The 27407-nt window shown below is 35.1% G+C and overlaps 4 protein-coding genes across 6 annotated transcripts in view; 2 read left to right on the plus strand and 2 right to left on the minus strand.

Annotated features, from left to right (window-relative positions):
• The window catches only part of mad1l1 (mitotic arrest deficient 1 like 1), a 144142-nt gene that overhangs the window by 63561 nt on the left and 53174 nt on the right, over nucleotides 1-27407 (minus strand). The gene's annotated exons all lie outside the window — the stretch shown is intronic.
• Nucleotides 241-4499, plus strand: pmm2 (phosphomannomutase 2). The gene is made up of 8 exons (XM_082163678.1): nucleotides 241-439; nucleotides 2133-2244; nucleotides 2358-2434; nucleotides 2555-2646; nucleotides 2906-3005; nucleotides 3100-3175; nucleotides 3276-3391; nucleotides 3496-4499. Exons 1-8 carry the CDS (start codon nucleotides 362-364, stop codon nucleotides 3598-3600), a joined length of 756 nt encoding a protein of 251 aa, XP_082019804.1. The 5' UTR covers nucleotides 241-361; the 3' UTR covers nucleotides 3601-4499.
• Nucleotides 4397-11133, minus strand: ints15 (integrator complex subunit 15). 3 transcript variants are annotated; one of them, XM_082163657.1, is made up of 8 exons: nucleotides 11006-11133; nucleotides 9802-10004; nucleotides 9461-9682; nucleotides 7391-7556; nucleotides 6902-7203; nucleotides 6605-6806; nucleotides 6467-6506; nucleotides 4397-5149 (listed from the first exon to the last, which is right to left on the minus strand). In XM_082163657.1, the coding sequence occupies exons 2-8, from the start codon at nucleotides 9997-9999 to the stop codon at nucleotides 4852-4854; spliced, it is 1428 nt and encodes a 475-aa protein (XP_082019783.1). In that variant the 5' UTR covers nucleotides 10000-10004; nucleotides 11006-11133; the 3' UTR covers nucleotides 4397-4851. The 3 variants fall into 3 exon arrangements, with proteins under 3 accessions (XP_082019783.1, XP_082019784.1, XP_082019785.1); XM_082163658.1 differs by having other exon boundaries at nucleotides 9802-10018; nucleotides 11006-11127; XM_082163659.1 differs by having other exon boundaries at nucleotides 9802-10001; nucleotides 11006-11121.
• rgs11 (regulator of G protein signaling 11) lies at nucleotides 13118-27199 on the plus strand. The gene is made up of 17 exons (XM_082163660.1): nucleotides 13118-13248; nucleotides 13939-14035; nucleotides 14885-14935; nucleotides 15988-16094; nucleotides 16215-16266; nucleotides 17781-17839; nucleotides 17948-18024; nucleotides 18805-18886; nucleotides 21039-21104; nucleotides 21584-21607; nucleotides 22505-22566; nucleotides 22963-23076; nucleotides 23186-23301; nucleotides 24598-24685; nucleotides 25507-25645; nucleotides 26343-26425; nucleotides 26507-27199. The coding sequence occupies exons 1-17, from the start codon at nucleotides 13186-13188 to the stop codon at nucleotides 26643-26645; spliced, it is 1419 nt and encodes a 472-aa protein (XP_082019786.1). The 5' UTR covers nucleotides 13118-13185; the 3' UTR covers nucleotides 26646-27199.

Consider the following 27407-nt stretch of genomic DNA (forward strand, 5'->3'; position numbering starts at 1 on the left):
ATATGCAGCTTCGCGACAGCGCCTCTGTGTGGCTGGGCGGAATGGATTCACTCGTTCTATCTGCCACTTACATCGGAATTTGAATGGGTTGCACAAACACGCACTAAAAATGCCACCACGTAACAGTTACATCCATTCTGAAAATTACTGAACTGCAATATAAAAGCAATAACCCAAGCACTAGTGTTTGTTGTTGTTTAGATAGCTGTAGGTCCATGAGCACGTGGCCTTTGACGCAATGCTCAACACGGAAGTTGTGACGTTGCACTGAATGACTGAATGACTCTCATACTGGCGGTTTGAGTCTTTGCAAAACTTCATACGGATCGAAAACTGATTTATAAAGTTTACAAATCTTACAATGGCCAGTTCGAACGTGGAGGACCCGACAATACTGTGTCTGTTTGATGTAGACGGGACTTTAACAGCAGCTCGCCAGGTGAGTGACTAAAGCGGATACTTAGCTTCTCTTTTTAACTAGTTAATCTTTTAACTTATCTAGTTAATCTCATGAGACATGGATCTGAGCGGTATGAAGAATGATTTACTATCATTTATTGAATAACTGAAAACTATCTTTAAAATGACAGTGACGGAAGTAAATGGATGAAACTGAATGATGATCTGTGCAAATGATTTTACAAAGTCAAATATGTATTGTGAATGCAGTTTTGTGGAGGTAATACAAAATAATGTAATCTTCTTTCTGTCTTGGCACATCCTTGATAACAGTCATAGAATCAGAATGAGAATGAGATTTATTGCCAATTATGTTTACACATGCGAGGAATTTGTCTTGGTGACAGAAGCTTCCACAGCACAGACAGAATGACAGAGACATGACACAGACAATACAAATATATACACATACACAATATACTAAATAGACAATATGTGTACAGTTACAGTATGATACTAAACATGTCATAGCTGTCTATTAAAGGTAACATTCATTCTCCATGTACTACTTTTAGTCTGCTTGTGGGGTGAGGAGAATTTACATATAAACATTGGACGTCATATAAGTTATTATGGTCTAATCTTTTAAACACATCATGGTTCTGTCAATTACATGTTTTACAATACAACAATTTAAATCAATGGTTTGCAACCTTTTTTTGACCTCAAGGCCCATTGTCCACAACAATATTAAAAGGCCACCTGACTTTTCCTGTTTTTCGTGCTATTCTGGATAAGAATTAAGGATTTAAAAATGTTTTTAACATTTTCAACCGCTAAAATATTTTAGAGCTCGGCATAACTAAACAAAAATGTATAAAAATGTGAAAAGATAGGCTAATTTACATGATTTGTCCAGGTCTAGAGATTCATATATCCAGGTTTTCCAAGACATCAGGAAGCCTGGTTCATCGAAGAAGGGGGAAAATAGTTTTTGAGGAAGTGAATTAAAATAAATATATTTTTAGATAAGAAAAGTCATCTTGAGGCACATTTGATTTGGAAGTTTGCTGAGGAAATTAAAGATTGCAAGTTTTGCATGCATTTCAATCCAAAAGAATAAGTGCTTCTGTTTTAAATATTGATGCTGAAATTTGATTGTTGTTAAAGTATATTGAGTAATTTGACACTCATTCAAGAAGAATAGTTCTGCTTTACCTTGTATTTAATATGTCGAAAAAATATTAAAGTAAAAATAGGTATCCGTGATGAAAGAAATATATTAGTATTGCACAGTAGAATGTGCTTCTCAAAGTAGGTATTACATTTTTTTTTTTTTTTTTAGAATATCAAACAAGTTTTTGTTTTAATTTAAATAGTACATTTTCATTTGATTACATTTAAAAGGTTAACTAAATTGAGTTTTATAAATTGATTTGATTTCCTCCATTATTGAAAGTAAATTTGTATTTGGCATTACAATGTTTTTGTATTCTATGTACTCCTGACAGTAAAATAAGCCTTTATAAACTTATATAAAGGTTCAGTCATGAAAAAAATATATGTACCGTGAAAGAAATACTGTGATCCATCCAGCACTAGGCCTATTTAAAATATATAAGAGACTATTTAATGGATTTTCAGCTAAATTTAAACATTAAAACCATTTTATAACTTTGTGCTTAATGTAATGGATTAGTAACCTCTTTGCCTGTGTATGTTTTTGTCTTTAGAAAGCAACTCCTGACATGCATCAGTTCTTGAGTGAACTGAAACAGCGCGTGAGAGTCGGGGTCGTTGGAGGATCAGATTTGGACAAAATCAAAGAGCAGTTGGGTGATGATGGTGTGTATAACAAATATTTAAAATACAAATGCAAGTATATAAGCAAAAACATTCAGTTCATTTATAGTGTGCATGTTTTCTCAGGAGTAAATCAAATGTTTCATGTTTTACAGTGATTGATAGAGTGGATTATGTGTTTGCTGAGAATGGTTTGGTAGCATACAGGTTTGGGAAGATGCACTCTGTTCAGGTAGTTTTGATTCTCTGTTTACTGTTTAATAAGCTCACAAACTCTCACATACTGTCCAGCGAATGATACAAGGGGCTTTTCCATTGTGATATTTTTTCTTTTCTTTTTCTGTTTAATCAGAGTATTCAAGCATACATGGGAGAAGACATTTTACAGGAATTTATCAATTTCTGCCTCAATTACCTTTCAAAGTTAAAACTACCCAAGAAGAGGTAAGGTTAAAAGTTGCATGGGGAAAAGCATTTTTTTTACTGCATTATTTTATAAGTTTAAGTTTGTCAATATTTATTCTCAATATTAAAGTTCATTAAAATTTTCTTTTAGACAGTATTTATTTTTTAACACCATTAACGGCATTAAACTGTAATTAACTGTATTTAAAGCTATTTATAACTGAGATCATGATACATTTTTGTGTGTATACAGTTTTCGTGCGACCATAATGTTATGGTATTTTTACTGTCTTCTCAGAGGCACATTTATTGAATTCCGTAATGGAATGTTGAACATCTCCCCAATTGGTCGAAGCTGTAGCCAACAGGAAAGAATCGAATTCTTTGAACTTGATAAGGTAATTTTTTTAAGCATTTGTCAACACATGCCATTATGTTTTTAAAAGATGTCATTAAAGGTTGATTGACCTTTTTTACTTTTTCTTTATGCAGAAGGAGAAAATCAGAGAAAAGTTTGTCTCCGTTTTAAAAGAAGAGTTTGCTGGGAAAGGACTAGCTTTCTCCATTGGTAAGTAACTGTGTATATGTGGTTGTCTAGCCAATAATATGTTTGTGTATTATATATAAAGTAGATACATAATGTATGTTTTGTTTTTGTTTTTCTGCAGGCGGGCAGATCAGCTTTGATGTGTTTCCAGAGGGCTGGGATAAGCGCTACTGTCTGGGAATTGTAGAGAAAGACTCATACCAGAGCATCCATTTCTTTGGAGACAAAACAATGCCTGTGAGTGCATTATTCCAGTATTCATGCACACACAGTATGTATGCAAATAAGTCCCAGACTTGCTTGAAGTCAGCAGTTTTGTAATGTTATTTTTTCCCAAACAGGGAGGAAACGATTATGAAATCTTTGCAGACCCCAGGACGATCGGTCATGAGGTCAAGTCGCCCGAGGACACACAGCGGATCTGCAAGGAGCTCTTCCTCAGATGAGACCCTAAACATGACCTCTGCCATCCAGAATGAAGACTACAACGTCCGAGAACTGTGAAGCTTTGAACGGAAGTCTCACTTGACAAGTCCAAGCCATTATTGTCTTTGTGTACTTAAAAGATTGTACATAATGACAGGTACTGGATAAACCTGTGCATGTGTTTATTTTATATGTAATCTGATACATTATTTTCAAAGCTGATTGGTGCTAGTGTTACGTCTGAACATCTGTACGTCTGTGCCTGCCTTAAATCATGTTAATACTGGACATTATATACCATAAACTTATAATTAATACACATACTGGTCCAAATGAAAACACAGATATCATTCGGCAAGACCAGAAGTACGGGTTGGTTTCATTCAAATATGTTACATGTTGTGGTAAGGATTAATGGTTTTTATTTTTTTTTATTTCAGAAGCAAATGTGATTAATAATGACAGGTGTGGGCTGGACTAACTAAAATTAGTGGTGAAGGTGCAACAATTTAGAGGGAATTAGAAGAAATCAGGTCTAAGGCTCTATTAATCTAGTTTGCTCAAATTAAACTGATTTAATTAACTTCCTGACTACTGAAGTGAAATAAGTGAATGCAACAGCGTATCTTTACTGCTTAAAATGGCTTAATTCTGTGGAAAAAATCTGCTACACAAATATATTCCGATTGATATGATAGTTGTTGCATTGTGCAAGTAAAGGACACGATGTATACTTTACATGAATGAGTTCAAAATCATAAGCAAGGATACTGTAAATATTCTGAGCTAAACACATAAAAGAGGTAAAACAGAAGAAAGATGTTCTAATTGTTTATTAGCAATTGAAAAAATGTCACTCAATGTCTGTAATAACCTACTCGCATGCAGTTTAGTTTGAAGAATAAAAGTATTTACTAAACTATTTTTTATTTTTTTTAAATGTAATTTGTTACTAATTGCTTTTTAAAACCAATAATGGAATTTTAAGTATAAAATGGGTTTAATATGCAACTTAAATAACCACAAATGACACTTTTCCAAAAATATATTTGTTGGTTTGATGGTGGAATAACACTTCTCATTTAAATCAATCTGTACAAGCGCTTTTTAAAGTCAATATGAAACCTGAAATCCAATATATGATACGCAAGATCATACAACATGGTCAAGCCAACCATGTGACTACAAGAACATTTCAAGAGAGTTTTCAAGATGATCCAATATAAAACAACAAGATCTCAAGAGAAAGCAGAGTAGTCCAAAAGTCCTGGTTAACGGATGGGCCGGTACGGGAAGGCCATGGCAGCAGGATGAAAGGCGTGTGGGGAGAGAGACGGGTGTGTGGCGTGGGCTGTTATTGGGCGATGTGGGGAGAGCGCTGGATGCGTGGGGTGCGCTGAGAGTACGGGGTGTGGGCTGTGCTGTGAGGGGAGGGTGGACTGGTGTGGGCTGTGGGGAGAAAGCGGGGAGGGTCGACCCGAGTGAATGTGTGGGTACATGTTGGGCTGGAAGGCTCCGCTGTGAGGTGGAGGCTGCACCACTGGACCGGACATCACAAGCTGTAACAGACTACAACACAAACGAACAGTTACTACACACTGCTCACAAATGAACAATCTTTTTGTTAGTGATTGAGAGATGCTTTTTTGAATGGTTGATGGAGATAAGTGTGGCTGTACAGATATGTATCATCATATGTGCACTGTGTAATCTTTAGCGGCATCTAGTGGTGAGGTTCTGAATTGCAATCAACAGAAGTTACGGTGGCTGACGGGATAGGAAAATATGTCATGGTCTGAGACAGCAGAGAGTAGCCAGTTAAGCAATGAGGTTTCTTTACAAAGATTAATTAAGAAATTATGTTTACTTAATTATTCAGTAAAACGATGTTATTGCTACTTGTTCATCATTGTGTCAGTGTTTTATTCGCTGAGCTAGCTTCTTTGCACGAAGAACAACATAGTGACGAAACGCGCTCTGTAGTAGTTTGTCCGTTTAGGGCTACTGTAGAAACATGTTGGCGTAAAATGACTATTTCAATGTAAGGGGACCCGCGGTCTATATAGATAGAAGTGGCTCATTCTAAGGTAATAAAAACATAACGGTTCATTATTAAAGGTCTTTATACACCACTGAAAACATAGTCATGTATATGATATTGCATTTCTGTCAACAGATCCTCCTAAATATTACACAATGCACCTTTAATAAAAAAAAAATGATATAGGTACACCACCATTCAAAAGTTTGCGGTCAGCAGAATAAAAAAAAATTTGAGATAGAGAAATTAATGCTTTTATTTAGCAAGGATGCGTTAAATTGATCAAAAGTACCAACACTTTTATATTGTTACAAATATTTTAAATAAATATTTAGACGCACAAGCAGTTTTCTGTTGTGGTAATAATAAGAAACGTTACTGGAATATTACTGGAATTAAATATAATATATTATAAATTATTATAGTAAAATATAAATATATTTAATTTGAAAAATATAATATATTTTATTGAAATATGTGGTGTATTATTAATATAATAATTATATAATTATATGAAAATTATATTATAAATTACATTTAAATATAAATATTTGAATTTTCAAATATATTAAATCAAAAAGTTATTATTTTGATTTTTAATAATATTCACAACATTGCTGTTTTTACTGTAGTTTTTATCAAATAAATCAAGCCTTGGCCAGCAAGACTTTATTCAAAAAATTTTTTTTTAAATGTACTGGTGTGTGTGTGTGTTTATATATCCAAACTTTTTTCATGCAACCATAATGTTTATGCCATTTTTTTACTATGCCATCTGAGAGGCACATTTATTGAATTCCGTAATTGAATACTGAACGTCTCCCCAAATGTGATCAGTGACTTACTTGTTGTGAGGAAGTCTGGAGCACAAAGTCCGTAGATCCTCTGAGGAATAAATTACATGACAGGAAATGACATCACTGAAATGGTGCTCTTATAAGATCAAAACCCAAACAGGCCATTGTGAAGTAAACATCACTTACCTCTAGCACACAGAAGGGCTCCTGTTGCCATGGCGACCTGAAGAGCTTGTGCCAGCCTATCCAGAGCCAGCTGGATATGATTGGCAGCAGAAAGGGGCGTGAGCTTCTCACAGAGTCGGCTGACTTCCTCTACTAGCGTGGCAACAGACTCCACAGGAAGCACAGCTAGCCGGCCAATCAAATTCTGTTCTGACAGATGGACCTGCAGGAGTTAAAATAAAAATACGTTATGAATTCTAATACTGAATGGAATCCTCAAAGCCTCACAATATTGTACTAGTTGAAGAGATACATCACCTGCAGCATGAGAAAGACTTGAAGAACACTGAGGTGCAGTTTAGAGTACAGCTCTTCGTATGCTGTTCCTTTTTCACTTTCTCCATGGCCATTGGTCAAAGCCAACTTCCGGCCTCTCTGATAGGCCAATGGAGCTTTCACACACCAGCGGAGCAGACCCAGAAGAGGCGTGATCTCGAGGCAACCCAACGGCAGGCTGGAATTGAGGGGTGTGTTGATGAAGGTGAGGAGCAGAAGTCTGGGATCCTCCGTGATCCAACCAACCAGCATCTCCAAGAGTGCAGGGGGCGGAGTCAACTCATCTACAAGTGGGGGGGGGGGGGGGGGTATATTATATAAAATATTTAAATATTGCTTATTTTTAAGGAAATTATTTTATAGAATTATATTAAAATTTTACGATAATATTATTTTGGATTTTAAATTATATAAGTTTATGAAGTAGACAGAGAAAAAAAAAGTTGTAGTGACAAAAAGGAAACCTGGTACCTGAGGAGAAGTCATAGAGCGCCGTTACTGCAGTGATGAGCTGGCAGCAAAAGCGAGGGCTGGCTGAACAGATGTTCTGCAGGGTAGAGATGGCACACGGCACCAGTGTGCAGTAATCATCCATCAGCACCTGAGCCAAACGTACACACCACGCAGAGTGGGTGCGCTAAAATAAAAAAAACACACACACATACATAATGAATGCTTGAAATGTTGTCCAGGTCATATTTTACCCAAAATCCAAAAAATAAGAAACTAAGAAACTCCGGAACTAAACTCGCGAACGGACGTTAACGGAAGCCAGTGATTATAGTGATTTTCTTTTACAAAAAAATGCAATCTGTTCATCATAAAAATTGATCGCGCCTCTTCAGAAAATTTGGATTAAACCACTCAATTCATATGGATTAGTTTTACGATCTCTTTATGAACTTTTTGAAGCGTCAAAGTGGTAGTTGCGTAGCTGTCAATGGGGGGACAGAAAGCTCTCAGATTTCATTAAAAAGATCTTCATTCATCTAGAACGTCCTCTCTCTCCTGCCTAAAGATGACTTGGGAAAATGAGCTGCAAATCAAGTTATCGGAAGAGCTATGGTCTGAGGCCCATGCTAGAGTTAACTCTACTTCTGTATGTGCTCGACTAAGTCTCATTCAGCTAAAAGTCTTTCATAGAATTCATCTTACCAAAGCTAAACTTCATAAACTGTTTCCAGAAACAGAGGACTCCTGTATCAGATGCTCCTTTTCTCCTGCCGATCACACCCATACATTCTTTAGCTGCCCAAAACTGTTTCGTTTTTTTTACTTCATGTCTAGGGCTCTGCACATTTCTCTATCTCCATGTCCTCTAGTCGCCATTTTTGGTGTGTCTCATTCGTCATCCATCATGACATGAGACAGAAAGCAGAGGTTATTGCTTTTGCTTCTCTTATAGCTAGAAGGTGCATCTTGTTGCATTGGAAGTGTCCAACCCCCCCTCCAACTACCTCTTGGTTAAAGGATCTGATGTCATTCCTTTCAGTTGAAAAATTGAAATATTCGATTCGGGGCTCAACTGATAAATTTTATAAAACATGGAACCCTATTTTAAATCTTTACGACTCTGTATCCTCACTAGATTCTGACTTAAGATATCATGGGTGTGCAAGTTTTTTTTCTCTTTTTTTCTCTTCTTTTTTATTTTCTTCTCTCTCCTCGTAAACGGGCGTATGTGTACGTATATGTTTTTATGCATATATGCGTATGCATATTTTCATACTATTCTCAATTAAGTATTTTTTTTTATCTAGGTATGTTTTTCATACAATTGATAACATACAATCACGTTTTTTTAAATATTTGTATTTTTTTTTTTTTTTTTAAGTATAATGGCTTGTAGAGACTTTGTAGATATTTTCTAATCCTCTTGGGTGGGTGGGGGGAGGGGTTTGGGGTGGTGGTTACTCTGTTGTTGCTGTGGTTCTTTTTCTTTTTTCTTTCCTCATTTAGTTACATGTTGGAAAGGAATGTGTAAAGATAAAAGTGCAGACAATGTTTTCTCTTTTATGCTTGTCTCTTTAATGTACGCTCTCTTTTTATTTTTTTGTCTGTATAATAAAAATTGTTATAAAGAAAAAAAGATCTTCATTTGTGTTCCAAAACTGAAAGAAAGTGTTATAGGTTTGGAACGACATAAGGGTGAGTAAATGATCACCATTTTTGGGTGAACTATCCCTTTAATATCGTTCTTACGTTAATGAATTTGGAGTATTCTACATGAGAGGCCGCATGCCTGAAGTTAGAAATTTGCACTCCCAAACCATGTCCATTCAAGGGCTTTCCACAAACCCTTTCCTTTTCCTCATTTTTCGTGAGAATTTCTCATGTGCGTATGATATAAATACAAATAATCCACGCAATTATTAGTGAATGGAGACCCACTGTTCTTGATATGTTTCGTGAATGCATCCTGACCAAATTATCCATTCATTTCAGTTAACATGCTCCAGAGAAATCATGAATCATAAAACATTGAACTCGAGGCACAAAGACACAAAATCAAAGTGAATGCTCTACTTTCACACCACACACCTGTAGCCAGGTGGATGCACACTCCAGTATGGGCACCCGACACACGGCTATCGCCATGGAAACCAGCTTCCCGAGCATGGCCATGCGGCTTTCGTCAGCCTTGTTGCCTTGGAGACTGAAGAGGGTGGAGAAAATGATCTGTCGGACTGAGTCTTTGCTCTGCTCCTGGAAGTAACTGCACATGATCTCCAGCAGTTGCAGTTCTTGAACGCAGCTCATCCTCTGTGTCAAACACAACACACAATCCATTTTCATTCAAAGTTCACTCATATGCATCTGACCGCCATATTTAGCATGGTTTACTCCTAGTCAAAAGACTTGATGACGCTCCCGTTCCTCACCTTAGGCTGGCTGTTCCTGTCTTTAGGGACGTGAAAGATGAACTCCTCCACGAGGTCCACCGTGCTCTTCTCTAATCCAGGCGTGGGGCCCGAGGAGCTCTGCAGAGCGCTGCCCAGAGAGATGTCCAGATGATACAGAACCTCTTTAGCTGCGCTCAGCGGATCACGCCGCAGCAATGCATGCCGAATATCACTCATCTCTGCTGTGGAAGAGAAACTACACCATTCATTCAAAAATAATTCATAAATGAGACATATGAAAGACATCAATAAGTAAGTAACACATAATGAACCAAAATATATCATTGTATGCATTATTTCTAGACATGAAGGTAATAGCATGAATTTTGAACATGCGTCATGTTAAAGACAAGTCTGAATGAAACGGAAGTTGCAATAGTCTTTTCTTCCCTAATGTGACTTATTACTGAGTTTTCTCAAATTCTGAGAAAAAGTTTGAGAAAAAATGTAGGGTGGGACTTGATTTTGTCCATGGGGAATTGATTGTATGGTTGTGGTTTGCTATTGCTGTGATGTCATGTGAGTGACAGGTTGCCCCGCCCTCATGCCAGTAAACACGTCATCAGAGAAGAGATGTCATTGCAAGAGGGTGGGAAAGTTATTTTGATAGAAGATTATGAGGGCACATTAGTTTAGAAAAACAATTATCATTCTTATTTTAATATAAAAAAAATTTTTTTAATAATAATTGTCCATTTTGATTTCATGATGACTTTAATACTTTTGGACATGCATTATGGTAATATACTATGGATGTTGGACATTTATCATGTTTTTTGGATAATACTAGAGAAAACCAAGGTATACATGATATCACATGTATAAAAGTACCATATTTTATTATTATTATTGTACAGATATCATACTATTAAAGCGTGTCATGATCAACATAGTGAAATAGAGCAGTTCTGAATCTAACCTATCTGTAAAAAACACAAGTAATTAAATCGTATTACAATAGCTCTTATTCAACCATAAATAGGATAATAGGAAACTGTTATTCAGTACAAACATGACACATCACCAACAATAAGAGATTATTCTCTATGGCAAAACACATTGTCCAAAGCGATGCTGTTTACACAGCGCTATATATAATAGCTGCTGCATCGCCGGTTGCTTTACATTTTGAATGTTTCCTTAGTTCAAACTACACAGATATTCATAGTTAAAACACCCTTACCTGAGTTAATAATTAGACTCGTAACATTAGCTTCTCTCAATCAGCAAATGCATATCTCCCATAACTCACAATGTGAAAGTTGTTCATCACAAAATAACTAGTACGGAACCCCACACAGGACATTGTAGACTCGGCTGAGTAAAGAGAAGCGAGGCTGTGTTCAGCGCCACCCGTGTACTGGAGTCGAAGTATATGAACTGAAAAGCGTGAATCCTTTTTTTTTTCATTTTTTTTTTTTTCAGAAGCCACTTGCTTGGATATTTTGTTATCTAATGCAATTATATTTGAAGCCATGATATAGCCTACTTATGATATACATTATATAGCCTACTCAAATAATATTTACTGAGGCAGAGTTATTGTAGTAGCCTATCATATATCGATTTTTATAAATTATTTATTTCAGTTTTAGTTTTAGTTATTTTAGTACATCAAGTTAAACTAAATTAAAGTGAGAAATAACTAGCTAAAACAAATAAAGTTTTTTTTTTTTGCCTAAAATGGGTATTTTTAGGCTTTTTTTTCTTCTTCTTTTTTTTCAGTTAAAACATATTCTGACCGGTTACAGCACCTAAAATAAACTCAAACTCAATGCAAGTTTACATCTCCCAAATTCCCAATTCTGACTTTTTCCCTCAGAATTGCGATAAGCAAAACTCCTAGTTAAACTCGTCTTTTTCCTCCTTAGAATTGGACTTTATATCTCGCAATACTGACTTTATAACTCGCCATTGCGAGATAAAAAGTAGCAATTGTCTTTTTTTATGTTTTATTCAGTGGAGGAAACAGCTTCCATAGTTTTTGCAGTGATGCCATGGCATAGAAGAACCATTTTTGGTTCTCCATCTTAAAAACCCTTTTCTACAATAAAGAACATTTTGTGGAAAGAAATGGTTCCATGGACGTTACCGTTTTTCTCAGTCGCTTTGGTGCATTTCTCACATCACTATTTACATTTGCACAACAGTTAGTTCAACCTCCACAACATTTAGTCATTCGTGCACATCATAGTAGCAGTTTCTCATTCCTTCTTACAAATTGCAAATGCTTTTGGACATGCATCAATTGCTTTCATACAACTCTCTGCTGTTTTATAACATTATCATTAGCTTATGTCATGTCAGTCAAAATTAACTATACTTGTGAATGCTGAATAGTCATTCCATATAAAACTAATAGTCCTCATTTCATTGCTTGAGTCATTACATACAAAAATGTTGAACTAGTTGTCAAAATCTGTCAAGCAAATTTTACACATTTTTTTAAATCTTTTTTTTCCTGAAAATGTCCCATAGTCTATACCAGACAGAGAGGAACGTCTGGATGTGCATGAATGATTACAGTACTATGTATGTTGTATGTTCAGTTCCAATATGTACTGCAGTATTGTTTCCAGTTGTGCACAGCTCTACCCAAAGGGAGTTTATGTTTGTTACTGTAGGATAAGGGTGTATTTTTTCTTTCGCACAATGCTGTGAACAAATTAGAATTGCAAAGAGCATATGCAGTAAAAATGTGAAACATACATATTCAGTGTCTTGTACTCAGTTACCTCACTAAATACAGTAATGTGTAACTTTACTGTATTTTTCAGATGGCTGTGCAAATAGTATATAGTGCCGTCTTGAGCATTTTCAGGTAGTGTCACCAAGATCTGACTTTTTTGCATTGGAAAACATTTACAGAGTAAACTGTCATAATGAAAACATGACAAAGCCATTTGACTATCTTGTTCATAAACAATGGTGTCAGGACTTTTCATCTTGATGACACTGACACTTTCATTGACATAAATACTTGCTTTTGAGGAATGAGCTATCCATTTTGAGCAAGTGACACGCAGGTTATCAACTAGGTTTTGCAGTTTGTACTAATTGTTTTGAGAACTGCATTAACTGTTGTGCAAATGTAAATAGTGATGTGAAAAATGCACCAAAGCGACTGAGAAAAACTGTAAAGAGATTGCTTTGTATCCATTGATTTTCTACTAATTATCAATTTAAATCAATCACCACCGGGAGGCGCTATTTAATACCTGATTATGACACACGCAGTTCAGTGTAGCGCCACCCCATCGATCGCCTCTCCTCTCCTCTCCTCTGACGGGACACCAGACTCTCCAGCATCAACATCACAGTTCTCTTTAACTTCACTTCCAGAGCAACCGAGCAGCAGTCAACATGACCATCAACACACTCAGTCAGGATGGAGTGCAGCGACAGCAAATGCCCTGTTTGACCAAGGTAAGACCCTAAAACTGTATTTTCATGTATATTATTTCAACTGTATAGTCTTAGATCCAGATAGTGTCTTTCAGCAGAGCCTGAGCTTCATAATGCCGCAGCTATACATCACAGTATAGGCTATAGGAACTTTTCCTCACATAAATGAAAATGTGAGAAAGTCCTAAGAGACTAAACTAAAGTTTGTTTACAGAAAATGTTCTGTATCCATTTGAATAGTTGTGTTTGGATTTTCTTAGGATAGCTGCTACTTATATAACGATTTATATAACAACATTTCCTTAAAAAATTAAGTAAACAAGTTATCCAATTCCTCCTAATACAGTATATTTATTTGATTTATTATTATTATTCGCTGTTTTAGAATTAAATCACCAAAAATAATTGTATGAAATTCTACATAATGGAAATGTATTAAAATTGATTTAATATTTGACTATAATAATAAAGTTAATGTTTATTTAGGTGTGCATCCTCTTGAAATGTATCTCTTTATCAAATGCATGAATAGTTGACAAATAACACGGTCATTTGTAACAGGAAAAATGTTTTTTTTATTTTTATTTTTTTTTATTTTTTTTTTTACCGTTTTAATCACCATTTAGCTTTTGTGCAGTTCACAAATAGTTATGCGTTGTGATAAATATCTATATTTTTTATTACAAATATTTCCTGTGTATTCACATACAGATGGAGCGCATGATCATATCCATGCAGGACCCTGATATGGGCATCAAGTTGCGCAACCAGCGTCTCCTCATTACTGTCATACCACACGCAATGACTGGTGAGTCTCTCTCTCTCTCTCTCTCTCTCTCTCTCTCTGTGTCACTCTCTCCATGACTGCATCAAACTTCAAGCTTCACTCTCTCTCACTTGATAATCCCATGACATGACTGTTCCGCTTATTTTTCCAGCCTGTGGCATGTTATGGCACGATTAGAGAGACAGCGGAGACACAACTAAAATAGTTTGTCATTATTATTGTGGAAATAGTGTACATTTATCCATGCATATCTCGGAAAGTCTTGAGTGCGCATGAGCACAGTGAATCAATAGAAGCTTGCGCAGTGAAATTAGACTCCTGTGTGTGCTTTCGGTCTCTGCACTCATTTTTCTTGCTATTAATTAGTCTAACAGTGAATGTTTTGCCCCTGCACCGGTCTCTCAGAGGACACCGGGCTACGTGATAATGAACAAATGACTTTCTTTGGCAACTCAAAGAAGTTAAAGTCACTTCATCAAATGTTCAGCCTATTTATATAACTGCTTTATATAACAGTAGTTCATTGAAAAACAAAACATAAATGCTTATTCCATCCAAGTTAGGAATGGGAACTTCCTGCTGTCTGAATATTACAGTAATAATAATATATTAATAATATTAATATTAATAAGCTTGGTGCTGCTTATTGCTTACTGGTCAGTTCTGCTGTCAGATAGATAGACAGAAAGACAGACAGACAGACAGACAGACAGACAGACAGACAGACAGATAGACAGATAGATAGATAGATAGATAGATAGATAGATAGATAGATAGATAGATAGATAGATAGATAGATAGAAAAATAGATAGATGTTTTGTATCTGTGTGTGCTTATGTTGACAACAAACCTCTTTTAATTTTATACAGGTACAGACATTGTTGAATGGCTGATTAAGAAGTTTTCTATCTCTGAGGAAGGTAGGACATTAATATAACTATATTTTAATTATTTGTCTTTGATGCATAGCTTTGGGCTTATTGCAACAAAGACAATCAATTATTTATAGTCAAAGGTATATATATATATGTACTTTGACTATAAACAATTGACTGATATATATATATATATCCTGTGTGTGTAATAATTTCCATGCTATCTGCTGTGGTGTATTTCTTTGAGTTTTCCAGTTACCTGTGTGTGGTTTATATGGAGTCCCCTCTGGGGATAACATGTTCTCTCCAGAGGGATTTTAAAATGTACTCCCACACACGCACACACAACACTTGGGTAGCTACATTGCTTATTAAAGTTGCTTTGGCACATTAAAGTCAGATTTTATGTCATCTGAGCTGAGATGTGAGGAAGATTTTTAATAATAAATGCTCAAATGTCACACAGTCAGAGAACAGGCTCAGCTCTGAAAGCCCTAATAAACAAGTAATGCTGCACACAGCTGTGTCTGCATTAAACAAGACTCCAGAGAGTTTGGCAGATCTGTGCGCTGCAATGAGGGAACACCTTCTGTGGGCAACGGTTAGATTGAAATCTATAATTTCAACCAATATTTAGTTTATATTTGACCTAGAAAGCATTTGTGGGTGTTAGGGAAATAACTAGCTAGATTCTAGCTGATGTAAGCTGTGTTCCTGTAGCACAAACAGTAGAGTATGGTGCTAGCAATGCTAAGAAGATGGGTTTCAATCGCAGATAATGCATGAACTAAAAATATATATATATACAGCTTAAATGCAGTGTAAGTTGCTTTGGATAAAAGCATCTGTCAAATACATAAATGTAAGCTGGTCTTTGGATCAGCGACAAAGCAGCTACTAGGTGATCAGGCTGGTTTTGGGAACATGTCAGACAGTTAATGACCAGCTTGAATGAATCTGTTGTCATCTTTTGTTGTATTTTTTTTTTTTATGAATTATTTTCTTGATTTACATTTTTGTTACATAAAAAAAAAAGTGCGAATGATGTGTGAGTATATATTATGTATGTGAATAATTTTTTTCACATTTTTATTTAGAGGCATTGCACATTGGACACCACTTTGTGAAATATGGATACATTTACCCTTTAAAAGAGCCTAGACACCTTATTCTGAAAGCTGATGATTCACCATATCGCTTTCAGGTAAATATATACACACACACACTTACACAATATTGATTCACAAATCCAATGCTATATCAGCATTTGTTAAGCTTCCATATTCAAAAACAGCACATCTCAGTTAATATCTGTCTTTATCAGACTCCGTACTACTGGATGTCGACATGCTGGCCCGCTTCAGAACTGGACTATGGTGAGATCTACCTTCCCATTAGGCATGATTCACATAAAATGAAAAGTCTGTCATCCTTTACTTACCTGCATGTTCTGCCAAGCCCATATACAAAGTTCTGTCATGAAACTTCAGATGGCTCAGGCTGTCCTTAACTCTTGCAATCACATCATTCTCTATAGTGCACTGATTGGTTCCTGCTGTATCAGTAGCCAATGAGCTCACTGCTCAACTTTCAAACACTTGGTTAGCATTTGCTGTAGCAGTTTGCAGCGTGCTTTCAGAAACGCTCCACCTTCCCCAGCTCCACCTCTATACAGTAGATCTGCTACGGGTGAACAGCAGCAGCATGTCTTACTTGCTAACAGCAGCATGTTGTGTATTTATTGGCAGTAGCAAGTCTCATACTTGCTCTGCAGCAACAGCAATAACAACAGCCTAAAATGAACACTCACCAAGCGCCAAATGCAAGTAAAAATCAGTGTTGGCGAGTGTATGAAATTGTCTCACTCGCCAGTTGGCCGGTAAAATTTGTATGATTTTTAACAATGCATGAACATGAACAAGCATGAACGACGCTCTCGAAAGTTGACCAGCCAGTGTTGCATCGTCACGAAAGTATAAGCCTTGACAATTTAAATATTCAAGTACAAGCGAAAGGGAGCTCATTTCGCCCAGAAAGCCGCGTCTCAGACACCGCGTGGATAGTAAACTGAGCTCTCTTTCACGTCTTCTTGCACTTGAGCGACAAATTCACAAAATTATGTCAAAAAATTAAGAGGATCTAAAAAACATAGTCGGTTATGTCTTAAGTGAACGTAAACAGTTGAGAAAGTAAATTCATGTGTACAGGATCAGTATATTGGATCCGTGCATTCGCTCTTAAAATGACAGCAGCCTAATATTCCTTCTTTTTTAATGTTAATCAAACAACAAAGGAAAGGACAAAGAAAAAATCACTCACTGTTCTTGACTGAATATTTAATATGGATTAAATGATATGGATGTTTAATTTATAAAGTGAAGACTATGCAGTTATTTTACATTTGCTTACTTTATTACATTTCTGTAGACTACCTGAAAACTACTGTTAGACCTACCTGAAAAACACTGTTTATTTCATTTGTATCTGTGTTATATTTGTAATTTGCTTGTAATTTAATTATTTGTTTTTATTTTATTACTGCCTGTTTACTTATCTTTAATAATGTTTAAAATTTGTATTGGTTAGGCTAGTAGTTTTAGCTGTGGTATCAAAATTGGAATAAAGATTTGAGAATTTTCTCTGGTATCTGAAATTTTGGTGTCATTACTACCTGTTTTTACTCAAAAAGTTTCATGGCCGGTAATTTTTTTTAGGTCACCAGCCATTGGCAGGTGTGGCAAAAGATAGTTTAAGGCCTTGAGCAGCATTACCATGCCTCAGAGAGCTGTCATGACAAAAATGCATTTCTTTATATCATTGAATACAAAAGGAGATATTCTTCGGAAGGTGAATACATTATTTATATATTTATTATTTGTATGTGTTCTAGCAATCTACCTGGCCAAGAAGAATATCCGAAAACAAGGAGAACTAATTGAGTATGAAAAGGTATGTGGGTCAAATGCCAATCACACCCTTCAGTAAGAAGACTGTGCAATGAAGTCATGAATCCATGGAGCGATCTGTTGTTCAGTTCTCAATCTCTGTCTTTATTAGGAGTGCTATAATGCTTTACATAAACGCATCAACCACACCTGGGACTTTGTTGTGATGCAGGCAAGAGAGCAGCTCAGGTAACTCTTCTTTTCCAGCACACACACACTTTATGTTTCCTTCAGCCCATTACATTTAACCCTCTATTCCACATTTAGTTCAATTGGAATTGGCCTCTATACTACTATTTTAACTTTTCACTTTACTTTTAAAAGAAATTAATACTTTTAATTCCGCAAGGATGCATTAATGTGATCAACATTAAGCAGCACAACCATTTTCAACATTGATAATAACAATAAATGTTTCTTGAGCAGCAAATCATCATATTAGAGTGATTTCTGAAGGATCATGATTGTGACACTGAAGACTGGAGTAATGATGCTGAAAATTCAGCTTTGCCATCAAAGAAATATAATATATTAAAATACAAAACAGCTATTGTAAATACTAATAATATTTCGCAGTTTAATTTTTTTTACTATATTTTAATTAAATAAAGGCAGCCTTCTATTACTGTAACAACATAAAAAAAATCTTAATGAGCCGAAAGTCTTGAATGCTAGTGCAGTAAATATTAAAAAGGTTGGTAATTAAATTTTTTATAAGACAAAAACCTAACATGTAGTGGCTGTATCCAAATTCTCTCTGTTGCACAAAGCTGCTTCAAAATTTGCAATGTAAATAATTAATAGGATTCAATGTTTTAAAGTTTCGAATGTTTCAAGTTTTATGCCCTAATAAATATTTGGATTAGAAAAGCTTTTCTGAAGGTTGTTGTCCAGAGCAAAATTATTTAGTTATTGCATGGTTACTGTACTTCTGTGCATTTGTCTTATGTTTTATTTCCTTGTGTTCAGGGCATCAAAACAGCGTCGGAAAGCAGATCGTATAGTGCTGGAGTGTCAGGAACAAGCCTACTGGCTAGTGAACAGATCTCCTGTAAGTACTGAACACTATAAACTCACCACAGTAAAAAACAACAACAACAAAAAACATAAAAATACATAAATAACACAAAGTAGCATTCTGCTTATTTGGAAAAGTATCTCACATACAGTATTATGGGATAAATTCAATTTCTTTACTTGATCCTTAAAAAAAAGTAAAGTTTTATTCAAGCTTTTTAGAATTGTAATACAGAAATTCGAAACATATCAGCAAGCATACGATGCTTAAGCAGCGACAACATCTGCGCCCGTCTGGCAAATGCCTTCATATCTGTATCCAGCTTCTGCTTATGAAATATTCAGCCAGTCAGTTAAAAGCATCGCAAAGCAGAGGAAAAAGGGGGAAGGGGACAGAGCGCGAGAGAAAGGGAGGGCAGGAACTAGCAGAAGAAAAGAAGAAATAGAGTGGAACACATTGGTGCCTTCAAAATACATTCACACATGAGTGCAAAAGATATGTGCATTGCTTAACATGAGCTTAAGTGTTAAGTGGATGAAATAGTAGTATAGAGTGAACCGGAAAGACTGTGTTAAAGACTGTGTGTGTGTGTGGTCCTGGTAATCCCTACATTATACACAAATATAGTAATACCAGTGATTTTTGATCTTGTGGGGACACTTGTGTAAGGTTTTTTTTGTGGGTTTTTTTTATGTAAAAATGCTGAAGATATTCTGTGTAGGTTTAGTGTAAGGGGATAGAATAAACCGTTTGTAGTATAAAAATCATTATGTCTATGAAGTGTGCGTGTGTGTGTGTGTGTGTGTGTGTGTGTGTGTGTGTGTGTGTGTGTGTGTGTGTGTGTGTGTGTGCTGGTATATCTCTAATGGTTCCATTCCATCTTTTGGCTGAGAGCGCTTAAGAGGATATTCTATTACTAAGTGACTATGTGTGTTTTAGCGTACATGTGTGTCTGTGTGAGACCGGCCACTAGTGTGTGTGTGTGCGTGTGTGAGAGAGAGAGAGAGAGAGAGAGAGTGAGAGAGAGATTCTCTTGCACTCCTGCACAAGGACATTTTAACGAGGAATCCAGATGATGATTTAATCTGGGATGGATTTAGAGACCATTTCATTCCTATAGTGTGTTTGTGTGTGTGTGTGTGTGTGTCCTGGTAAACCCTACATTTTGGGGACAAAATGTCCCTGCATAGATGGCAATATCCAAAATCCTTGTCCTGTGGGGACAGTTTTTGGTCCCCATGAGGAAAACAGCTTATAAATCATACTAAGTGATCTTTTTTGAAAATGTAAAAACGCAGAAAGTTTTGTGTGATGGGTGGGTTTAGGGGTAGGGTTAGTGTAACGGGATAGAATATACAGTTTGTACAGTATAAAAATCATTATGGGGGGGGGGTTGTAAATCCGCCTGCCAGACATTACTGTGATTTGGGTTAGTTTAATAGCCTGGAAAAATACAAGGCTCACTTTATTTTTATCTATAGCTAAAAATTCTGTGGACAATGACTGACATCTATTCTATGAGGCACATGTCTTAATTTATGAAATAAAAATGTTAAAAATTTTTGTGATTGATAAAATGATCAAGTTTTGTGTAACTGTCCTCTATGGAAGCTTTTATATGCCGTTTAATAAAAAAAAATTAAAAAATGTAGTTGCACATTTTTTTCTTTTCACTTTTTTCAACTGCAAGTAAAAAAAGGTTTGCATAAAAACACAATTAAAAAAGTAATAATATATATAATTTAAAAATACATTATATTTATTGATTTTTTCAATATATTTGAAAATAAATAATAATAAAACATTTATGCTAGCATGTATTCCAGGTCTTAGGAATAAACGTACTTTTTTTTTTACTTTGTTAAGTCAAGTCAAGTCAAGTTTATTTGTATAGCGCTTTTCACAATACAGATTGTATCAAAGCAGCTTCACAGTATTAAATTAAAATAATACAACAAAGTTTGTTTCAAGAGGAATTTATTGATTGATAAAATTGTCAAATTTGATAAATTGATAAATTGTTACACTAATTTATATCTTACAGTGAGTTTATTTAATACATAGATCAAGGATTTGCCACATGAATTTGGTCTAAATCACATAAATCACATAATTTTTTATAATAAATCACATAATTATTTTCTCACTGATCTTCTGTTTATCTCTTTATGATAATGTTTTTCAGCCGGGGATGCTGGACATTATAGAGCACGGCCCGGAGAGAAGAACCATGAACTCACGAGTGCAACTGGTCAGTGAACTGATCATCACAACACAACTAACCACATCCACATTAACACACACACACACACACACACACACACACACACACACACACACACACACACACACACACACACACACACACACACACACACACACACACACACACACACACACACACACACACACACACACACACACACACACACACACACACACACACACACACAGAGAGAGCAAGTTTCAAACATATATGAACAAACATTCACAGCAGAATCTCTCATGTTCAAGCATCATCTACAGCGTGTTTCTCTTTATTTCTGTTTTTACATCATGCATCCTTGTTCAAGTAAGTAATCTCTAAAACACTGCCTCATTTCCTGCTGTCATTTCATTTCATTGCAAGATCAAATATAGTTCAGTGACTGTGCAGATTTAGTTCAGTTTATCTAACAGCAACTTTTGAGGAAATCTAATATATTTGTCCTTTTGTCAATTTCAGAAAAGAATGCAGAATTCTACAGAAAAGAGGTAAGTAATTGGAATAGCAAGTGTTTGTCTTATAAATAAATATATTTTATAAATTATTTATATCAAATTATACAATATATATGTTATAGATTATTATATATATACATATATTTGTATGTATTGTGTATGTATTGTGTATGTATTATATACAGATTGGGTAAATTTTTTTAAAGAAATTAATATATACAGCAAGGACTCAATTAAATTGATCAAGAGTGACAGTAAAGACTTTTACATTTTTACCAAAAAATCTAATAAATGCTGTTCTTTTGAATTTTGTATTCATCAAAGAATCTTGAAAAAACAGTATCACGGTTTCCTTAAAAATATATTAAGCAGCACAACTGTTTTCAACATAGATAATAATAATAAATGTTTCTTGTGCACCAAATCAGCATATTAGAATGATTTCTGAAGGATCATGTGACACTGAAGACTGGAGGAATGATGCTGAAAATTCAGCTTTGCATCACAGGAATAAATTACATTTAAAAATAAAATATATTAACATAGAAAACGGTCATTTTAGATTGTAATAATATTTCACAATATTACTGTTTTACTATATTTTTGATCAAATAAATGCAGCCTTGGTGAGCAAAAGAGGTTTCTTAACGGTACAATATCTAAGAATTTTGTATCAAAATATCCAAAAACCACTTGCACAGTGTTATGTATTTCTTTTAATTGTGTGCTTACATTATCCTAAATGTTTCCAAGAATTCGTAAATTCAGAGAAATTCATAATTTTAAATAGTGAGAGCTCCGCGTCCGCGCCAAACTTCGACCCTAAAATAATTTACGCTACATTATCTCCCTTACTTATACAGCACAGACTGTAACTAAATGTATATCCCATCATACTTGTTTTTGTGTTTTTATGTTAAATGGCTCTAGATTGAACATAACAGGAAAAGCCTGGCGAGGAATCGTGTCAAGTCCTCAATTTGCCTTGAGAGGTACTGTGTGTGTGTGTGTGTGTGTGTGTGTGTGTGTGTGTGTGTGTGTGTGTGTGTGTGTGTGTGTGTGTGTGTGTGTGTGTGTGTGTGTGTGTGTGTGTGTGTGTGTGTGTGCGTGTGTTTGTGTTTGTGTTTGTGTGTGTGTGTGTTTTGTGTGTGTGTGTGTGTGTGTGTGTGTGTGTTCACTCTGCTATAGCCCCGATCTCCAGACTACAGCTAATGGACTGTCCTCAAAGTATCTTTTAAAAAGGAAGAACTAACCCTTTGTGAGGGCTTATCTGTGTGTGTGTGTGTGTGTGTGTGTGTGTGTGTGTGTGTGTGTGTGTGTGTGTGTGTGTGTGTGTGTGTGTGTGTGTGTGTGTGTGTGTGTGTGTGTGTGTGTGTGTGTGTGTGCAGTTACGTGAAGTACTGTGAGCAGTATCAGCCCCATGACCCAATAATGCAAGGATGCCTTCCCAGCAACCCCTGGATCACAGATGATGTTATGTTTTGGAACATGAACTCTGAAGCGTGAGTCACTATAACACACGAATAACCATTTTAATGTTACTTAAACTCCTGAAGTATAATAATATCTGAATGTCAGTAATTGCTCTGTGTAACTGTTTTCCTGAAACAGAGTTGCTCTGCCGACTAAACTGCGTGTGGAGCGCTGGAGCTTTAGCTTCATGGAGCTGCTGAACGACCCAATGGGCAGGAAAGAGTTCCTTGTTTATCTGGAGAAAGAATTCAGCGGTAAACACTCACACACACACACACACACACACACACACACACACACACACACACACACACACACACACACACACACACACACACACACACACACACACACACACACACACGCACTGTGTTGGTACCATGGAATAGTTAAAGCATCAGATCCTAATACCATAGTACATGGATATATAGAATACCATATACTGAATAAATATTGACCAATAATCGGTTTGATCAATATTTTGTACTTGCAGTTCAGTATTTGGTTTACTGATAAATGGCGCCATCTGGTGGGTGTATTGAGAATAAAACCCAACAATGCCATCTAATAACTGTTCACAGCTAAAGAGGCTTGTTTAATGTAATGTTGGGTTATAATATTTGACTTTTTGTGTAAAAGCCAGTCGTGCTTACATACTGTTCAAAAGTTTGGGGTCTGTAAGATTGTAAGAAGTGTTTTTGAAAGAAGTCTCTTATGCTCATCAAGGCTGCCTTTTTAAAAATCAAAAATATATTAAAAAGAGTAATTTTGTAAAATATTATTGCATTTTAAAATAACAGTTTTTTATTTGAATATATTTTCAAATGTAATTTTATTCCTATGATGGCAAAGCTGAATTTTCAGCATCATTCCTCCAGTCTTCAGTGTCACATGATCCTTCAGAAATAATTATAATATGCTGATTTAATGCTCAAGAAACATTTCTTATTATTATCGATATTGAAAACAGTTGTGATGCTTAATATTGTTGTGATAATTTTTTTTTTACAGGATTCTTAGAAAATTAAAAACCAAATATTTGAAATAGAAATCTTTTGTAATATTAATAATGTTTTACTGTCATTTTTTATGCACACTTGCTAAATAAAATACTTTAAAAAAAAAATTTGTGTTACAGAAATGTTGGATGCATATTAACAAAAAAATTTTTGTTTTGGAACAAAAAATGTGAAAAACTGCCATAGTGGACAAAATTGTGCAAAATCTTAAATTACAAAATACTTTTTCATCAAACAATACCATGTATTGGTCCAAAAATTGGTATTACAGTGGTATTCTTTCTCATTTTTAGTTTTGATTCCCTCTTTATATAAACATGTTTTATTTTAACCCAGTTGTGAATAGCGTCCCAAAACTGTCGCTCCCTGTCTGTACTTCTGGAGGTTTAATAGATTCCATTTTTATCCCACTGCACACTCTGTAGAAATGAATAATGTAACAACTTTTCATGTTTCTCTCTCCCCCGTTCCCTTTCTCATCCCTCCTCTCTCATCATCTTCTTTTGTCCTCTGCTTCTCTCTTCTTATCAGCGGAGAACTTGTGTTTCTGGCAGGCCTGTGAGGACGTTCGGCACGGAGAGACCTCAAAAATTCCAGAGAAAGTGGCCGAGGTTTACAAGTATGCCCTCGACAACAGCTTATCCACGTTACAATGTTAAAGACATTTATAATGTATTTTATAAATATTTGAACTTTATAGTCATCAAAGAATCCTAAAATAAATCTTTAATTATATGTATCAAAATATACATTAAAATATATTAAAATAGAAAACAGTTATTTTAAATTGTAATGTTTCTCTTTTATTGATTTTGAGACAGTATTTCTGTAATCTTTTTTCAGTGTATTCAGGGCTTGACATGAACTTTGTTTAAAATTTTATCTCATAATTTGGCAGCAGTTACTGTATATATAAGACCTGATGCACAGATCCATTATACTGTTACACATGTGTTTTCTTTCTCAACTAAGCGTTGCTGGTATCGTGTGTCTGATATTTCGGTATCGATATGTATTGGAAAAATTATATTTTTGACAACACTACATCGCACATAGTTTATTATTTCAGATGCCTTTTTAAAAGACTACAATTGAAAATATACAAAAATATATATATTATATGTGACCCTGGACCACAAAACTAGTCACATGGGTCAATTTTTTTGATAAATAAATAAATAAAATTAAATTACCAAATAAATTAACATTGCCATATTCAATAACATGCTAAAACTATTCCAATATTGAATTGTTTATTAAATGTTTAAAATACTTTTTTAAAGGATTTTTAAAGATCATAGTGACCTGAAGCATATGCCATCTCTGAACAACCTCTGTATATTTAATCTGTGTGCTATATGAATAGTTTGTCTCATATTCACGTGATTCATGTGATTGTTTTGCTGAACTTTATAACTGATCTTCATTGTAATCTATCAGGCAGTTTCTGTCTCCTGGTGCAAGTCGCTGGGTGAATATCGACAGCAAGACCATGGAAAAAACCCTGGAAGGACTCAAGCGCCCTCACCGTTTTGTCTTGGATGATGCTCAAATGCACATTTACTTCCTTATGAAAAAGGTATAACGTTCAATTTGTTTGATAAAATGCAAAATGTCCCTGTAATAAACCTATAATAAAACCGAAGAGTGTGGCTTCAGATTCAGACAAATTGGTATAAGAGCATAAATTTACACTATCATTAAAAATTTGGGGGGTGGCAAGATTTTTTTATGTTTTTAAAACAGTCAGAAGTCTCTTATGATCACCAAGGCTGCATTTATTTAATCAAAAATATAGTAAAAAAAAAAATCTGTGCCATTATGCCAGTCTTCAGTGTCACATGATACTTCAGAAATCTGTTTTTCTACTCAAAAAAACATTTCTTATGATCAATGTTGAAACGATTGTAAGAAAAAAAAAAAAATATATATATATATATATATAAATTGTGTGAAAACTGTGATACTTTTTTTTCCAGTCTTCTTTGATGAAAGTTCAAAATAGTAGCATTTATTTGACAAAGAAATTTTTATGACAATGTAATTGTCTTTTCTGTCACTTTTGATCAATTTAATGTGTCCTTGCTGAATAAAAGTTTTAATATTATTATAATTTTTTAAATCCTAATAAACTTTTGAATGGTATTGTAAATGAACAAAACTTCCTAGTTATTGATAAGGTGTCGATTTAACCGGGTCATTTGTGATTGGATCATCCAAAAGGATTTGAATATTCTTGCCGATGTTTATTAGATGTAATTTGTGTTTCTTTGTAGGATTCGTACCCTCGCTATCTTAAATCCGACCTCTACAAGAACTTATTAGCCAGAGCCATAGTACCACAGGAAACCAAGAAAAGGTAAAAGATGCATAAAACCCATATTGATCAGTCTGCAAAGCAAGAGAAGTCTTATGAGTGTGTTTCTGTGTGTGTGTCCAGTGGGTTCCCGTTCATGCGGCGCCAGCGTCACTCCAGCCCTTCACCTGCTCTCGCCACACTAACCGCAGAGGATGATGGGAAGGCAAAGAACTCTAACGCTGTCAAACAAAGCAATCCCGGAACTGCATCCCAGCTTTAAACATGCAAACAACAGTTACTGCTATTTAAAACTGCTATTTTTTTGTGCTACTTGATGTTACCTCTGGTTATCATCTCCGGTTGTCCTCTTAAAAAAGACGTTAGCTAAACCGTAGCAATAGCTAAAGGTTATTATTTAAAATGAATGCTTGATTCACATTTCTCTGTCATAGAAGAACAAATTTTCATGCATTTCAAAGATACAATTTATGATGTAGCAATAATGTAATCAGACATGTTCACAATCTCACAAACTTTCAGCTGCTCTACGAATGTTTTCTTCGGTGTTTTAAGCGGAATTTGACTTTTTCACACATTTGTCATGTTTTTTAATATATTTATTTGATATAAAGATTTTCCTTTCAGCTATACATTTACTATTGTCACAGTTTATGTACATCATATACTATAAACATGCTTCAGTGAATACTCGAAGGGATATGATCGGACAGTGTAAATCTTGTACATCTGTAGTAAATTTATAAATCTAGAGTAAAAGAAATTTGTCATTAAAGTTACAGGCCTACATATCAAATTCCAAACCTAAAAGAAGGAAACACCATATGGCATAACAAAAGTGTAGTGTAACAAGTTCTTTATTCAAAGTATATATTTACAACTCAGACACATCTATAAAAGTTTGGAGTTGGTAAGATTTTTTAATGATTTTGACAGAAGTCTCTCTCTCTCTCTATATATATATATACAGTATATACTATATATAGACCCCACACTTAAGAACGGTAGTGTTTATTTTTAAGAT

The sequence above is a fragment of the Leuciscus leuciscus genome (assembly GCF_965113295.1).
Source record: "Leuciscus leuciscus genome assembly, chromosome: 3".
NCBI classification, from domain to species: Eukaryota; Metazoa; Chordata; class Actinopteri; order Cypriniformes; family Leuciscidae; genus Leuciscus; species Leuciscus leuciscus.

Bases quoted from the DNA above. Each gene is read 5' to 3' on its own strand.
- rgs11 (XM_082163660.1), top strand. From the start codon at position 13,186: ATGACCATCAACACACTCAGTCAGGATGGAGTGCAGCGACAGCAAATG. The intron at 14,936-15,987 runs GTAGGACATTAA...ATTTTTATTTAG, and splicing joins GTTTTCTATCTCTGAGGAAG to AGGCATTGCACATTGGACAC. The intron at 21,608-22,504 runs GTAAGTAATTGG...AAATGGCTCTAG, and splicing joins CAGAATTCTACAGAAAAGAG to ATTGAACATAACAGGAAAAG.
- ints15 (XM_082163657.1), bottom strand. From the start codon at position 9,999: ATGAGTGATATTCGGCATGCATTGCTGCGGCGTGATCCGCTGAGCGCA. The intron at 7,204-7,390 runs GTACCAGGTTTC...CCCCACTTGTAG, and splicing joins GCTCTATGACTTCTCCTCAG to ATGAGTTGACTCCGCCCCCT. The intron at 5,150-6,466 runs GTAAGTCACTGA...TTTGTGTTGTAG, and splicing joins TCCAGACTTCCTCACAACAA to TCTGTTACAGCTTGTGATGT.
- pmm2 (XM_082163678.1), top strand. From the start codon at position 362: ATGGCCAGTTCGAACGTGGAGGACCCGACAATACTGTGTCTGTTTGAT. The intron at 440-2,132 runs GTGAGTGACTAA...TTTTGTCTTTAG, and splicing joins CTTTAACAGCAGCTCGCCAG to AAAGCAACTCCTGACATGCA. The intron at 2,435-2,554 runs GTAGTTTTGATT...CTGTTTAATCAG, and splicing joins GGAAGATGCACTCTGTTCAG to AGTATTCAAGCATACATGGG.